Source organism: Vicugna pacos, chromosome 36 (assembly GCF_048564905.1).
Source record: "Vicugna pacos chromosome 36, VicPac4, whole genome shotgun sequence".
Classification (NCBI taxonomy): Eukaryota; Metazoa; Chordata; class Mammalia; order Artiodactyla; family Camelidae; genus Vicugna; species Vicugna pacos.
This window is the reverse complement of record NC_133022.1, coordinates 7,901,269-7,917,946: the sequence shown is the minus strand read 5'-3', so window position 1 is coordinate 7,917,946 and position 16,678 is coordinate 7,901,269. Positions and strand designations below refer to the sequence as shown.

At 46.9% G+C, this 16,678-nt stretch overlaps 1 protein-coding gene across 1 annotated transcript in view; it reads right to left on the bottom strand.

Moving 5' to 3' along the window:
- Positions 1-14,476, bottom strand: part of LOC140691683 (uncharacterized) — a 73,214-nt gene extending 58,738 nt beyond the window's left edge. Inside the window, exons 1-3 of the mRNA XM_072955535.1 lie at positions 14,332-14,476; positions 9,535-9,599; positions 5,949-6,132 (exon numbers count right to left, since the gene is read on the bottom strand). Of these exons, the coding sequence (XP_072811636.1) occupies positions 5,949-6,132; positions 9,535-9,599; positions 14,332-14,476 (394 nt within the window). The remainder of the gene's footprint in view (positions 1-5,948; positions 6,133-9,534; positions 9,600-14,331) is intronic.
- Positions 14,477-16,678: the final 2,202 nt, after the last annotated feature.

Genomic DNA, 16,678 nt, shown 5'->3' with positions numbered 1-16,678 from the left:
CTGGAAAAGGCACAGCTACAGAGACAATAAAAAGATCATGGTTTCCAGCGGTTTGGGGAGAAGGAGGGAGGGAGGGAGGAACAGATGGAGCACAAGGGAATTTTAAGGCGATGAAATTATTCTGTGTGACACCATAGTGGTGGCCACATGTCATCATGCATTTTGGCAAAACCCACAGAATGTACAACATCAAAAGCGAGCCCTCATGTAAACTGTGGACTTTGGTTGATAATAATGTGCCCATGTTGGTTCATCGATGGCATCAAAGATGCCACACTGACGAGGGATGTTGAGGGTCGGGAGGACATATGTGTGGGTGGGGAGGGCTCTGTGCGAACTCTGTGTGGTCTGCTCAATTCTGCTGTGAACGTGAAACTCCTCTAAAAAAATAAAGCCTATTAAAAAGAAATAACCCAACAGATGCCCAAAGGAAAAGTGATATGATTTAAAAAGACCAAGAGAAGCTGGAGGTGGACGTAAGGTGGGCTTTGATTAAGAGACTAAATAATTCTGGGGGAAAAAAAAAGAAATAAAACCCTTACTATGATCATGCCCTTAACTTGCAAAGTCAAGTGAAGACTGTGCTGTTACACATCACAGGATTTTAGCAGAAAAGTGAATCTCCCTTCCTCGCCCCCACATTGACTCAATTCTAAAAATGGGTACTTAGGATAAAATTCATTCATCTTTGGGGGAGGGTGCAGCTCAGGGGTAAAGAGCGTGCTTAGCATGCATGAGGTTCTGGGTTCCATCCCCAGCACTGCCATTGAAAAAAAAAAAAAAAAGAAAAATGAAGAAACCAAATTGCATTCCCTCTCAAAGGAAAAAAAGAAAAGAAATGAGAAATGATAAGACAAACAACAAATTAATTCATCTTTCTCATCTGGGCTCTGCTTTCTGAAAACAACGCTCCATCAAGCTTTCTCCCCCCACTATCAGCTATGAAATTTTGATCCCTCTTTTGAAGTGGATCCACTCTGAGGGGCCGTTTTCTAGGACCACTTTTTTCAGACAGTGATGGTTTCCTGAGCGCTGCCCATGCAGCTTGGCGGTTTTCAAATTCGAAACCACATCTTGTGAGAAACGACAGATGGAGATGGAGCCTGGAGGAGAACACAGTGGGGACCAGCACAGCTGTGTTCAGACACCAAGGGGCCGTCATCGTGATGGCACTTCCTCTGGAAAAGCCCAAGGAACAGAGCTAGAGCCAGGCGCAACGGCGCAGACATTTCCGCTCAACGTTAACAGAAAACTTTAACTGCGGAAATGGGCTGCAGAGTTGATGCTTTGTTTTGAGACAGTGAGTTTCCAGCCCTAGAAATATTCAAATAAAAGTCAGCTCCAAGTTGAAGCACACGTGGCCCCCTTCAGAGCCCACGGCTAATGGATCGCCTTCCCCTCTCTTTCTAGAGACCTATTCAGACTCTTCTCCATGGTCATCACCCCCTGATCTATTTATTCACTCAAATACGCACTGAGTCCCTGCTCTGTGCCAGATACGGTTTCAGATAACACAATGGACCACTAGATTATGGAAAGTATATTCCATGTTTTGAAGGTGATAGACACAGAAAAAGGAGGGGCTTGGTCAGAGCAAGATCTTGGTAGGCCTCATTGAGAGGACACACATGGGTTCTAAAAAAATGACGTGCCACCCCATGGTGAGATATCCAGTGGCCACCAGCCTAATCTATGGACTTCTGGAGTCACTGACCGACCTCCCCCCCAAGCTGTGTACAAACCAAAGGACACTAAGGGCTCACGAGGCTCCCAGGTCTGGGCCCAGAGCTCTGAGACCTCCTCACACACCGGGAGCCAGTTTGCCCCACTTCGGAGTGGTGTCCGTGCCACCAGGTTCGCTGATCACTGCCACCTTGCATCCTCGCGCCCCCGGCCTCCCGTGGAGCTTCCAGCCCTAACAGACTCCCTACAGGCTCCTTTCTCATTCAAACTGCATGTTGCCCAGAAATCTAAAACTCTTCAAGAGCGGGAGGCTTGAAACGATGGATTTCAGAAAATTGGCACCCAGAGGCTGCCACATTCGTGGCAACAGGAAACACTCTTAAAACATGACTTGGGTCTCATTTCAAGACTCCTGGGCCTCAAAATACAAAGGACTTGAGAAAAATACTCAATAACTCTCTTATTTTTCCCTAGTTGCAAAAGACAATGCTTCCTTCCCGACCCTCTCTCTCTAAGACAAGACCACTCCTTTCTTTCTAGCCCAAGGAGGGCTGTTCATTGGCCAGAATAATTATGAAACACACGGTGGCCTTGCTTAAAGTTTTCCAGCTTTTGGCTCCAGGAGAGGGTCAGAAAGCTACTGATGCCAGTCTCTTAATAAGGTCACCTGGCACAGAGTTCTTTCCCCCGTGAATGGGCACAGCGGGACCCCCGACACTGGCACGGGAGGGTGTCACACTGAACGGGGCGCTGTGCAGGTCTGCGCTCATTTCCGGAAGGACAGAAGCCAGAACAAACACCACTCAGTCTATTACAAAAGTGTCAACAACCCGGCCCCTGGGAAGAAACTGCAGTGACAGAGCTAGAAAGCCACGCCCTCTGATGAAGGCCCACAGGAGCGCATATGCTCGGGGCCTAATGGCTCCCCAGGGTCAAAGGCACCATCAGCTTTCAAACCTCTTTTCTTTTCCAGTTTCTAAGGTGCTCTGCAGCCCAGGGACGGCCACTGGGAGCTGCTTCACCAGGGCTTCTGGGAGGCGGCTCTTAGCATTCTCCCTCTTCCTAAAGGCGCTGTTCTCAGGGCCTCATTGAACCAGGGGACAGAAGACCATCATAGAATTTTATGACCCCAAAAGACCCCTACTGTGTGGCCACGCTCATGGCCCGGGGGCCTGGGATGTATGCAGAGTGACCGGGGAAGGGGGAAGATGAAACAAGGGTCCTCGCCGGCTCCCCATGCAACTCACAGGCAATTCTGAGTTAACAGGAAGGAAAGGCCACTGCGGGAATCAGGAGCCTCCCCGGGGAAGTGACACTGCGATCAGCGGCCTGTTCCCACTTTGTTAAAGCCCTGCCTGGGCTTCTGGCGAGGGGTGCACACCAGGGCTTCCAGGACGGTCTCGCTGCCTGGGGTACAGCCCCCGATTTCAGTGTGGATGCCAAATTCTGTGGTCCCCTAAGGAGATGTGGCTGAGTTCCTAGAGGGCACTTTGCTGGTTTAGCTCCTGCGTGGACCGAACACCTCTCCGAGCCCACCACCGGCCCTGGGAGCACCCGTGTACAAACCCTTTCCATGTCTGTCTGTCCAGGAGCACAGCACAGGGAGCGGGGGCCACCGCCTGAGCTGACATCTCAAGCCCTCCCACCTCACAGCAGAGGGACTGCGGACAAGCTCTTTTAACACCTCCCATTTGAAACAAAAACGGGTACAAGCAATTGATAAGATGAAGGAGTTAATGTTTGTCAAGTGCTCAGAACAATGCGTGCCTCAGGGTACACACTCTGGAAGTGCTTGCTAAGTAACAAACACGCAGTCTTTATGTGTAGCAGCGAAGTGAATTTTTATAAGAGGATGTGAGGCAGAGGAGGAAGGCCCTTCTGAGACGGCTTTCAGACCCCTCTCCCTGCTCAAGGACCCCTTGCTAGCTTAACCCCCGCCTGCAATCTTCCTGCGTGGTGCTGGCTAGGAACAGTGTGCCAGAGGAGGGGCCCGGACAGCTTACAGGCTGCCAGGTGGCTTCTGATCTACCACACCAGGACTGCAATGAAGCCAGCTCAAGCAGAACAAAGAAACAAAGACAAGAATCCCAGGTTGCAGCTGGCTGTCAGAAGCCTTCAAACATCTGCCTCGATCGTCTTATGCCCTCACCTGGAAGACAGCCCTCGGCCTCTCCACATAATCGGCAACTGAAATCGCACATTTATGCATGTGATTCAGGGCTTCAAAAGCACGCGAGGTATGCTGGTAACACCCAATTTTAGACAAAATTCAGAGCAACCCCCTTCAGGTGACAACATCTCACATGTATACCCCATGTATAAAATTCCACGCGATAAATTAGAAAGAAATCTTCTTAGTAATTCCTTGGAGAGATACCTCTGCCACAGACAGAACAGGTGCTTGGAATAACCATCCCATGAAAACAAAAATCACCAGTCATCTAAATATTTGACTGTGTGCCAGCATCCATTTCGTCACTTAAATTTTAGTGTTGTCGCAGTTCCGCCTAAGATTGTTTGAAGTTTTCAGACATGACTTGAATTCTCTGTTAAGACCATAAATTCCTGTGGGCAAAGAATGTCACCTGCCATGTTCAGTGAACAAAGGATGTGGCATCCATCTAGCCACCAGCCACTGCAGCTGCCCCAGACAGCACCCTGTGGGGATTCAGGACGGAGAAAAACAGAATTCTGGCCCCAAGACAGTTAAGTTGCAGATCAAAGGAATGATTTCAACGCGCCCAGACTCTTCCAGCATCTTCCCATACAGAGAAAGGCGCTAACTTTATTAACCTGAGATGTCTGGTTTTCCTTAATTAACAGAAATTAATTATTTCTATAATTTATTTTATTTTATTTTATTTTTGCAAAAATATATAACCTGGCTCCTCCCTGACCTCTTCCCAGCAGTCCCTCAGAGCTGAAAGGCTGTGTCCGGGGCTTCAGTCCTCAGTAAGTCTGCTGAATTAAACTTAATTCTCAACTTTGCAGTTGTACATTTTTGTTTTTGTTTTTTTCCCCCACAGCAACACTCCTGTGCAACTGAGCATCTATTTTGGGAAGAGGCAGTCTACCCTACATTCAGGGGACAGCACCACACAGACGATCTGGGGAAGACAGAAGCAACAAATGCCAGATTATTTCATCAAGTGCTGATTGAAAAGTGCGGGGACTGCACGTGTAAGAACAGATACATTTGTTTTTTTATGTGAATAGTGGCCTCAGACTCATTTCCCCATTATCCTGTCTCGTAATCACCGAGGCGATGTTATTCGTGAGGTCATAGAATTCTGAATGAATGAAAAGAATGCAAGTGGAGGGAAACCACAAAAACAGAAACCACTCTGCCAGGGAGATGTAAGAACAGAACAGGAAGCCTTTGTTATGGCGGATCCTGGGGCCAGAAACTTGGCCATCAACCTACCTTTTAGGAGAGCATTTGTAACGTATCTTTCTTTATAAATGGAGAAAACCAAGGGGTGATTTCCAACACGAACACCCCACTATTAAAGAAAAGAGTTGAAGACCACAAATATTCAAGACAGAAACGGAAGGCAGTCTCATCACTCACTCTCACTTCATTAATTTAATACACATTCACTTCAAAATAATGGAGCTGAGCAGGGGACGGAACAAACCCGAATGCAAACGACACCCCAGAATCCCACGAGCTCACATTTGAAGGAAGCCGCTCTGGCAAGAAGGAGGTGGCCCGCATCCGAGGGCGCGACCTCCCAGCCGGGGACAGCCGAGGTCCCCACGGGGGCTGCGGTCACCAGCGCCCCCGCCGCGACCGCTTCAGCAAGTCCAGTCCCCGGTCCAGGCTCCGAAGGCCACACCCACCCTGCCAGCTCTCCAGGGCTTTCCTCTCGCATCTGAAGCTTTTGCGCTGTGTTTTCTCAAGGGCGACATTCCCTCTTACTCAGCCCTGCCGTCCGCCTCGCGCTCCCGTGACATGTCCCACATCCGCGTCCCCGCGCGCTTGCACCTTGACCCGGCGGCACCCCACCCCGCCCCGAACCGCCGGGCCGCTCCCTGGACCCTCATCGCCCCCCCCACCCGAGCCGGGCCCCTCGGGGAAGATGCTCCGGGGTCCTCCCCACACGCGCGGCGGGCGTCAGAGGAGCGGGGGGCACTGGGGCGACTCCCCGACACAGAGGGACCCGTGGCTCTCGGCCCTCGGCCTTCCGGGCTCCCCGAAGAGGGGTTCGCGTGCGCCTCGGGGCGGCCCCCGCCCAGCCCGGCCCGGCCCGGCGGGGCCCTACCTCCACGAGCAGCCCGAGCAGCAGCGCCGCCACCCTCCTGGCCAGGCGGCCCATGGCGGCGCGCCCTCCTCGCCGCAGACGCGGGATAGCGGCACGTCCCCTGCGCGGCGGGCGGGATCCGGCCCCGGGGGCGCACGAGCCGGGGGCGCGCGAGCGGGCGAGGAGCGGGGATGCGCCGCGCAGCCTTCGTCGCGCCCCGCCCCCGCCCCGCCCACCCCCGGCTCGCGCGCAAGCCCCGCCCCCCGGCTCGCGCGCCCCCGCCCAGCCCACCCCCGGCTCGCGCGCAAGCCCCGCCCCCCGGCTCGCTCGCAAACCCCGCCCCCCGGCTCGCGCGCCCCCGCCCAGCCCACCCCCGGCTCGCGCGCAAGCCCCGCCCCCGTCTCGCGCGCAAACCCCGCCCCCGGCTCGCGCGCCCCGCCCCAGCTCGCAACCCCCTGGGCACACCCCTGGGGACCAAGGTCCGCCCTGCCTGAGTGCGCGCGCCAGGGGCCCCGAGGGCAGTGGCTGGGCCGCCGAGGTGGAGTGTTGCTGCCAGGGGTCTCCTCCCTCTAGGACACAGTCCTGTCACCCTTGAATAAGCCTGGCAAGGTTTTGGAAAGAAGCGAAGTCCCTGCGGGCTGAGGCTTGTTCCAGAGGGCGGTGACTGGCCGTGAACCCATTGCTCTGTCTCGCGGCGTCGTGTGCTTCTAGGTTCTTCAAGGTCCCTTCGATCTCTGCGCCCGGTGGGGCCATGCACTCTCCCCACGTGTGACAGCAAGGACAGCCAAAGGATGAGGAGGCAGACCGCGGACGGAAGGCTCCCTGAGCCTCACCTCTGACTTAGATGTGGAGCTTTCATGCCTGGATCTTCCCGCCCTGGCCCTGCCCCGCGCTCCCCTACAGTTGGCCCACACTGAAGCCCACCCTCCAGCTGGTGACTTTGAGATGTCCTTCACCTCTGCTGAATTCCCCTTCCACCCCCCACTACCTCTTACCCACCATGTTTTTTTTTTTCACAACACGGCTCAGATCCCATCTTATTCGTGCAGTTATTCGAAAACCATTTATTGAACTTGTAAGTTGTACCAGACCCCGAGCAGGAGAGCCAGTACACAGAGGGTTGCAAGAAAATTCTGCCTGGTGTCTAGAGAGAGAGAGAATCAATTACGCCAGCAGGATGCAAACTGCTGAGTGCAGACGGTGAGGCTACAAGTTAGTTAAGGAGGTAAAGGAAATGAACTTACCCGTGACTGGAGGTGAAGGGAGGGGGTTCAGGGAAATAGACAACACCTAAGGCGAGTCCCAGACACTTTTCCAGATCTCAGCAAATGTGCACATCTGATTGACTGAATCGTGCAACACCAGACCACACCTGTTGGAACCAGAACTTGCCAGTAAAGCAGAAAAGCCGCCCTTGCTCTTCATTGCAATGGTAACACACCATTGGACAGGATCGCCAAGGGTCTTTGGACTCCAGTAACTTTGACTTACTATTTAAAGTGAGAGCATTTTATTACTCTTAAAGGGCAGAATTTAACTTGCAGAATACGAAGCCCAGGCTGTGTTGTGTAACAGAGATGCAAAGTTTTTTTTTTCCCCAATGATGATGTAAATGATCTTATCCTGTAAAAATGCAAGTGACCTCTGCCACGCTCAGAGCCTTAACCAGTTTTCTGTCTGATTCATCAATTTCACCCCAAGAGTTTTCTGTTTCTCCTTTGTCACTTGCTCTGTATACACACTTGCTTGCATTCTCCCTTGAAGTAGCTTTGCTGGTTCCTCATTAATGGGTTGTTGCCCTGAAACAAATAAGTAATTTCTCCAGCAAAGATGGGTTCATTCAGACACAGCAGAGAATTGCAATTTGAGGTGTGTGGCCATGGCATGCCACATGCATGCCCCACAGTGGAAAGAGGGAGTACCCTTTCATAGAGGAGGACGTTGAGGTGGCTAAAGTAAACAGAGTCCATGACTTTCCTTTGCCTGGGTCCTCCCTGAGCAAGAAGAGAAATCTTGCTTCTTTCCTATTGGGTTCTGCTATCATCATAGGTTATGAGAGCTCCCCCTTCTGGTCTCTCAACTATTTAACTGAGATTTCTTTTCATTAATTTTTTGCATTTACCCCTTTTGATCAAGATCTTCCTGTGAAAGCGTCACTGATGGCTTTTCTAGTGTCAACAGCTTTTTATCCCTTAATGTTGGGAAGAATCTTTCCTGGGTGCAGTGTCTTATGTCAGAGGGAAAATGCACAGGTTGGAAAACTATTAAAGCCACAGCTGAGTAACAAAGAGGGGTTAGGAAAGAGAACTCAGGCATTTTTTCATCTGAAGTTCATATGTTGTCAAGACCATAGACTCTGGAGATCATCTGAAGTGTTACGTCATTGTCAAAGGTTTGGCGACAGACTTCCAGCTAAGCCTGATCCAGATATCCTGGGAAAGCTGTTTCATCACATGTCATCAGCTTCAGTTCAGGTAAGTCTCTTCTTTCTGGTCACCAGATGGTGTGAAGATCTAGTCAGGGTTTGGTGCTTTTTAAAGATGTGCCATGCGAATCACGAGTCTTTTCCTTGGAGTTTGGCAGCCCCAGACTTGGTTATCAGAACCTGATGGGGGGAGGGCGCTCCAGTGAGGCTGAAGAGAGTTCTGGAGGAATCCCTTCCAATGGACAAAAACTCCACGTTGAAAAGTGTGATACTTCAGGTCTTTGAATCCCACACTGTGGGGGCACACTGTGAAAAGATTGCTCTGCCAAAAGATGGTTATTTTTTGACAAATGCTGGAGAGGCTGTGGAGAAAGGGGAACCCTCCTACACTGCTGGTGCGAATGCAGTTTGGTGCAGCCACTGTGGAAAACAGTGTGGAGATTCCTCAAAAGACTAGGAATAGACTTACCGTATGACCCAGGAATCCCACTCCTGGGCTTGTATCCAGAAGGAACCCTACTTCAGGATGACACCTGCACCCCAATGTTCATAGCAGCACTATTTACAACAGCCAAGACATGGAAACAGCCTAAATGTCCATCAACAGGTGACTGGATAAAGAAGAAGTGGTATATTTATACAATGGAATACTACTCAGCCATGAAAACTGACAACATAATGCCATTTGGAGCAACGTGGATGCTCCTGGAGAATGTCATTCTAAGCCATGCTGCTGTATACCTGTTCTGACCCCACTGCTATAAATAATTTTAAAAACCAGAATAATTCTTAAAATATTAAACCTCTCCAATGAGTTTGTGAGAGAGCTAGGAATTCTCTGGTTAGGTAAAAGAAACAGAGAAGTGGAACGAAACAGCAACCGTGGTCTCCTTCTTGGGGATCTTCACCTTGCCAGGTGAACTTGAATTTGAGCTTCCACAGCCTCGGGTATTTGAAACACAGAAAACATCCCTCAGACCCACCCACGGCAGGGACTGTAAAAGAACAGACTTCATCCCTAAGCTGGGACCCCAAAGGCCATACCCACAGTATTGAGAGTGAAGCTGCCCTCCACTTCAGAGGAGAGTCGAATGTCTCCAATTTGGCTTAGGAGGAGAACTTCCAATAACACCAAAGTGACAATGGTCCTCATTATAGGTTTATAGCCTGAATCCACCCTACCTGGGTAATCTGAAAATTGAGAAGGAAATTTCGAGAGATCCCGGATTGGGAGGCCTTCTGGAACCCTGGAAGACACAAGGACAAATCACCTCTGGAAGAATAAATGACCTCATTTATTCCAGGCCTCAAAGAATTTCTGAAATAAAATTCCAAGTAAAACGAGCATCTGATAGTCAAAAATAACACGAACAGTGACAAGGCACCATGGATGAGAAAAACACTAGAACAGACCTTCAAGAATTTTAGATAAATAGGGGTGGCAGGGTATAGCTCAAGAGCTAGAGTGCATGCTTGGCATGCCTGAGGTCCTGGGTTTAATCCCCAGTACCTCCTCTAAAAATAAATAAATAAACTTAATTATCCCTGCCCAAAAAATTAAAAAAAAAGAATTTTAGATAAATGGAATTGTTAGACACAGATTTTATAATAACTGTTTAATATTTTAAAACAAATAAAAGATTATCTTGAATATACAATATAGAAAAAAGGATGAATGAGACTCAAAAAAGAATCAAGTCAAATCAAATATAATTTAAATTACGGATGTAATGGATGCTTTTAGCTGCAAATTAGACACCCTGAAAAGAATATATAACTAAAAAGATTATTTGGAATGGAGCGAAAAGCCAAAGACATGGAAAATATGAAGAAGGGTTAAGAAATAACAGAGGATAAAGTAAGAAAGTTTAACATCTATGTAATTATGGACATAATAACGCCAGCTGGGAAGAAAGAGAAAATGGAGAAGAAGCAATATCTGAAAAGATAAATGACCAAGAATTTTCCAGAACTGATGAAAGATATCAACTCACGGATTGAAAGAGCTAAACAAATTTCAAGCAAAAAATAAAAATGAAAATAAATCCACACCTGGTTAAATATGAGTGAATAGCACACCACCAAAAGACTGTACTCTAGGGAAGAGGAAAATTGGCAGACGGAAGATCTGAGCTGCAGGAGGTAATAAAGGGCACAGAAATTAATAGCTGTGTGGGTACATTTAAACAAACATTGGCCTTAAAAACAAACAAAAAACAACAATTATAATAACCATAGGTTAAATAAAACAACTTTAAAGGCAAGATTAGTAGGCAAACTAATGTTCCCCCAAAGGTGCCCATGTCCTAATTTCTATCACCTGTGAATACGTTATATGGCAAAGGGAAATTAAAGGTTGCAGATGGAACTAAGGTTGGTAATCAGATGATTTTAATACACAAAGAGTATACAGGTTACTGGAGGAGGGGTAATGCCCATTATTACAAGGGTCTTTAAAGGCACAAAAAGAAGGGAGAAGAAAAGGTCAGATAGGATTAAATGATTTGACCTGCTGTTGCTGGATTTGAAACGCAAGGAAGGGGCCATGAGCCAAGATATACAGGCCACCTTTAGGAGTTGGAAAAGGCAAGGAAACACATTCTTTCATTGGGGCCTCTAGCAAGGAACACAGCCTTGCCAACACCTTGATCCCAATGAAATCCTCATTGAATTTCTTACCTACAGAACTGGGAAATAAACTTGTATTGTTTCAAGCCAGTAAGCTTGTGGTAATTTGTTACAGCAGCAATACAAAACTAATACAGAGTTAAAACACATGCCAATAACAGCTAATAGGCAGCAAATGAAAGTAAAGTATTCTAAGACCTTTTGATTTATTGAGGGTATAAGCAATGTGAAACCAGCTCAAAGTCACTTACAAGCCATTTCTGTACATTTCTTTCCAACTCCACATTCCAATGATGGTAGCTTGAAATCAGCCATGATGGATTTACATGACAAAAATAAACAAATGCCACAAATCAGACTTGTATTTTTAAAATTTATTTGTTTTTTTAAAGAGAAAAAAAGTTGTCATTCTTGGAGTAAAATATTATAGCCCTAGTCCAAAGTTCCAAACTAATCTCTGTGTGGTGGGGAGGGAAGTAACAAGGGGGAGATGAGAAAAACTACTGAATATATCCAAAACAGGGCAAGAAAAGAGAAAAGGAAATGTAAAACATGTTCATACAATAAAAAGATGATGGTTGTAAATTGAAACATATCAATGATTACAATCATTTAAATGTGCTGAATGTTCAAGTGAAAAGGAAAAGGTTGTCAGAATTTTATTTAAGTGTGCTACATGCTATTAGAGGGACACTTCTGAAGCACAAGGATACTGAGAAGTTGAAAGTAAAAAGTTAGAAAAAGATACTTAGGGAAATTCTAACCAAGAGAAAATTGCTATAGTTACACTAATATCAGGCAAAGTAGACTTCGAGGCAAAAAAAAAAAAAACTGCAAATGATAAAGAAGGAAATTTCATAAAGATAAAATATTATTTCACCAAAGAGATATTTTATACAATTTTAAATCTGTATATGCCTAGTAATGTAACATTAACCATATAAAGTAAACACTGATATAATTATGAAGGGAGACTAATCTACCATCATGGTGGGAGATTTTAACACATTTATCACTTGAGAAACAGACAAAACAAATCAGTTAAGCACATAAAATATTTGAATAAAAATTTGACATAAGGGATAGTACAAAAAATTTGCAATGATTGTATGTTTCCCTATGTTCCTTACCCAGCATCCTCTCATGTTAACATTTTATAATTACCATGGTATATTTTTTATACATAGTAATATATAATTGCCATAGCATAATTACCAAAATTAAGAAATTAACATTGTTGCAATACACTAACTTAAGATCTCACTCAGACTTTCCCAGTTTTCCTACTAACGTTCTGTGTTTCAAAATCCAATTCAAGATTCCACTTTGCATTTAGTTGTCATGTTTCCTTACTGTCTTCTAATCTGTGACAGCTCTTCAGTCCTTCTTTGCCTTTCATGACCATGACACTTTTGAAGAGCACATGTCAGGTATTTTGGAAAATGTCCTTCAATGTTATCTCATACATGGACCGAGGTTATAGGTTTTGGAGAATATCACACAAATACTGCTCAGTTTTGTGCAGCTGTGACCATGGGAGCTCTTTCAGGTTGGCTCCTGTGTCCTTCTATGTACCTTCATTCCATCTTCTTTTTTTTTTTCTAGCACTTCCTTACTTTCCAAAGACACTCCAGGATTATCTTGTATTTTCCTTGCCATAGCCCTGGAATCAACGACTTCTCCAGGGGCCCCTGGTCCCTTTTAATGAAGAATGGTACTTAGAAACCAAGATCTGGGTGCTAGGTGTGCTCACTGCTATTGGTCTGCCACTGCTTTGAGACCCCCCTCAACTTACAGAGCAAAAAAATATGTGTATACTAAGTCATATATACACATATCTATATTTTAAAACCTATCTATATTTTTTTCAGCAGAAAATAAGAAGTGTTGGCAAAGATACGGAGAAACTGGGAAGTTTTGTACTTTCATAGTGGAAGTACAAAATGATGCAGTCATTGTGGAAAACAGTATGGCTGTCCTCAAAATATTAAACATAGAATTAATATTTGATTAAGCCATTCTCCTTGTGAGTACACAACTAAAAGAACTGAAAAGATGGACTCGAGCAATTGTCTATTATCAATGTTCTTGGAAGCATTGTTCATGAGAGCCAAAAGGTGGAAGCTACCCAATTGTCTATCAGTGGGTAAATGGAGAAACAAAATGTGGTATATACAAGCCTTTAAAAAAATGAAATTCTTGTTCAGGTCTTTTGCCCATTCCACGGAAGACATACAAGGTATCACCTCACACCAGTCAGAATGGCCATCATTCAAAAATCCACAAATGACAAATGCTGGAAAGGCTGTGGAGAAAAGGGAACCCTCCATCACTGCTGGTGGGAATGCAGTTTGGTGAAGCCACTGTGGAAAACAGTATGGAGATTCCTCAAAAGACTAGGAAAAGACTTACCATATGACCCAGGAATCCTGCTCCTGGGCTTATATCCAGAAGGAACCCTACTTCAAAAAGACACCTGCACCCCAATGTTCACAGCAGCACTATTTACAATAGCTAAGACATGGAAACAGCCTAAATGTCCATTGACAGATGACTGGATAAAGAAGAGGTGGTATATTTATACAATGGAATACTACTTAGCCATAAAAACTGACAACATGACGCCATTTACAGCAACATGGATGCTCCTGGAGAATGTCACTCTAAGTGAAGTAAGCCAACAAGAGAAAGAAAACTACCATATGAGATCGCTCATATGTGGAATCTAAATACATACATACATACATACAAAACAGAAATAGACTCACAGACATAGAAAGTAAACTTGTGGTTGCCAAGGGGGCAGCGGGTGGGAAGAGATAGAGTGGGATTTCAAAATTGTAGAATAGGTAAATAAGATAATACTGCATAGCACAGGGAAATATATACAAGATCTTATGGTAGCTCACAGAGAAAGAATTGTGACAATGAATATATACATGTTCATGTATAACTGAAAAATTGTGCTCTACAGTGCAATTCGACACAACATTGTAAAATGATTATAAATCAATTAAAAATGTTTTAAAAAATGGTCAAAAGCAAATAAACTAAACTTCAATTAAAAACTAAAATAAAATTTTAAATGACTAGACCAAACGAAGTAGACCCATTACTATATAGTAACGGGTTAACATACATGAAAAACAGGGTACCCACAAATCAAACATTTACAATTGAGTCACAAAAGCCAAAAAGGAGAGGGCTGAGGCATACCAAAAACAAAATCATCAAACAATAAGAAACAGAAAAGAAGAAATTTTTAAAGATCAACTGGAAAAAAAAGGTTTAAAATGGCAATAAGCACGTATCTATCAATAGCGACCTTCAATGTCAGTGGACTAAGCGCACCCATCAGAAGACAGAGGGGGCCCGGGTCCCCGCCCGCCCTGCGCTCCTCTTCCAGCCCCTCCGGCCGCCGGGCAGGGTGAGGCGGGGGCGGCCGGGGCGGCGGGTCCCCTGCGCCCCGCCCGTGTGCCCGGGCGGAGGCCGCCATCCGCCGCGCAGGCCACACTCCCTCGGCCCGCGACGGCGATGCGCGGCGGGACCGCGGGACAAGGAGGCGGCCGGGCCCAGGCGCCAGGCGCGGGCCTCCGGAGACGAGGGGCGGCGGGCGCACGGCGCAGTGGCGGCCCCGGCCGCCCCGCCGGCTCCCCGGCCCCAGGCCCGGCCGTCCGGCCGCCACCCTCCTCCTCGGCCGCCGCGGCCTGGGTCAGCGGCGGGCCCAGCGGTACCGCGAGCCGCGCGGGAGGACGCGGATCCAGCCGCCCCCGCCGCCCCGCCCGCCGCAGCAAGCGGCGCCGGCGCCGGGGCTGGGAGAAGCACGCGCTCACGGGCCAGGGCGCGAGGGCACCCGCGCGCGCGCGCGCGGAGCGGGCCGGCCCCGCGCCACCAGCCACCGCGCGTCCGCCAGGCCGGGCCGCGGCGGCCAGGAAGGCAGCGCTGCGCCGGGACAGAGCCGGAGACGCAGCCAAGGTGAAGGCAGAGGCCAAGCCCCGGGTGGCCGCGTCCCCCGGCCGGGGGACCCCGCGGAGGAGGAGCCGCGGGCCCGCGCGCCGCTGCAGCGGGACAACGCGAGCCTGCACCCGCCAACGCCGCGCAGGCGAGGGGCTGAGCCCCGGGGGCGGCCTGCGGGGCAGCGGGGCACACGAAGCGGCCGCCGGCGCTGAAGCTGGCGCTGGAGCACATCGTGCGGGGCGTCTGCACCGCGGATGACTTCCTGGGCGAGGACACCCGGGCAGCAGCTCGGCGAGGAGGCGATCGCCCTGCACGACGCGGGCAAGTTCACAGACGGGCAGCAGGACAACCACAGACTAAAAAGGAAAAACTGCATGATCATATCAATAGATGTAGAAAAAGCACTTGACAGACTCCAACACATATTCGTTACAATAATTCTCAGTAAACTAAGAATAGAGGGAAATTTTCTCAACTTGATAAAGACTACCTACAAAACTAAAGCTAACAGCCGCAGTGGGAGAAACTTGAAGCTCTCTTACTATGATCAGGTGGGAGGCAAGGTTATTCCTTCTTACAACTCTTTTTTAACATCAGACTAAAAATCCTTGCTAATGCAGTATAAGAAAAGGAAAGAGGTACACAGATTGAGAAGGAAGACTTAACAGTGTCTTTGTTTACACATGTTCTTTGTAGAAAATCTGAAATAATTGACAAAAAAAATCCAAACAAACAAAACCTTCCTGTAATTCATAAGCAATTCTAACAAGGTTGAAGGATACAAAATTAATACATAGAACTCAATTGATTTCCTCTCTAACAATCTGAAATTACAAACACGATACCATTTGCATCAGCACACCAAGAATGAAATACTTAGGAATAAATCTGACAAAAATATGTACACAATCAGCATGAATAAAACCACAAATTCTGATGAATGAACTCAAAGAAGCACTAAACAAATAGGGAGATATTTCATGTTCATGGACAGGATGACTCAATATTGTCAAGATTTCAGTTCTTCCCAACTTGATCTATAGATTCAGTGTAATCCCAACCAAAATCGCAGCAAGTTGTTTTGTGGATATCAACAAACTGATCCTCACATTAATATGAAGAGGCAAAAGACTTTTTAAGACTTACTGTAAAGTTACAGTAATCAGGACAGTGGGTACTGGCAAAAGAATAGGCAAATAAGTCAGTAGAGAGCCCAGAAATATGTTCCCACAAATAGTCCACTGATCTTTGACAAAGGAGCAAAGGCAATGCAATGGAGCAAAGACAGTCTCTTCAACAAGTGGTACTGGGACAACTGGACATCCACAAGCAAAAAATAAATAAATAAATAAAGAATCTAGACACAGACCTTACAGCTTCACAAAAATTAAATCAAATGGATCACAGACATAAATTTAAAGTGTAAAACTGAGAAATTCATAGAAGACAACATAGAAGACAATCAAAACAGCGTTGGGCATGACCTTTTTAGATGAAGTGCCAAAGACACAATCCATGAAAGAAATAATTGATAGGCTGAACTTCATTAAAGTTAAAAACATCTGTTCTGTGAAAGATGATGTCAAGAGAATGAGAAGACAAGCTGCAGAATGGGAAAAATATTTGCAAAAGATATGTCTGGTAAACTATTTTCCAAAATATACAAAGAACTCTTAAAACTCAACAAAAAAACAGCAACAACAAAAATACTGATCAAAAATTAGACCAAAGATCCTAATAA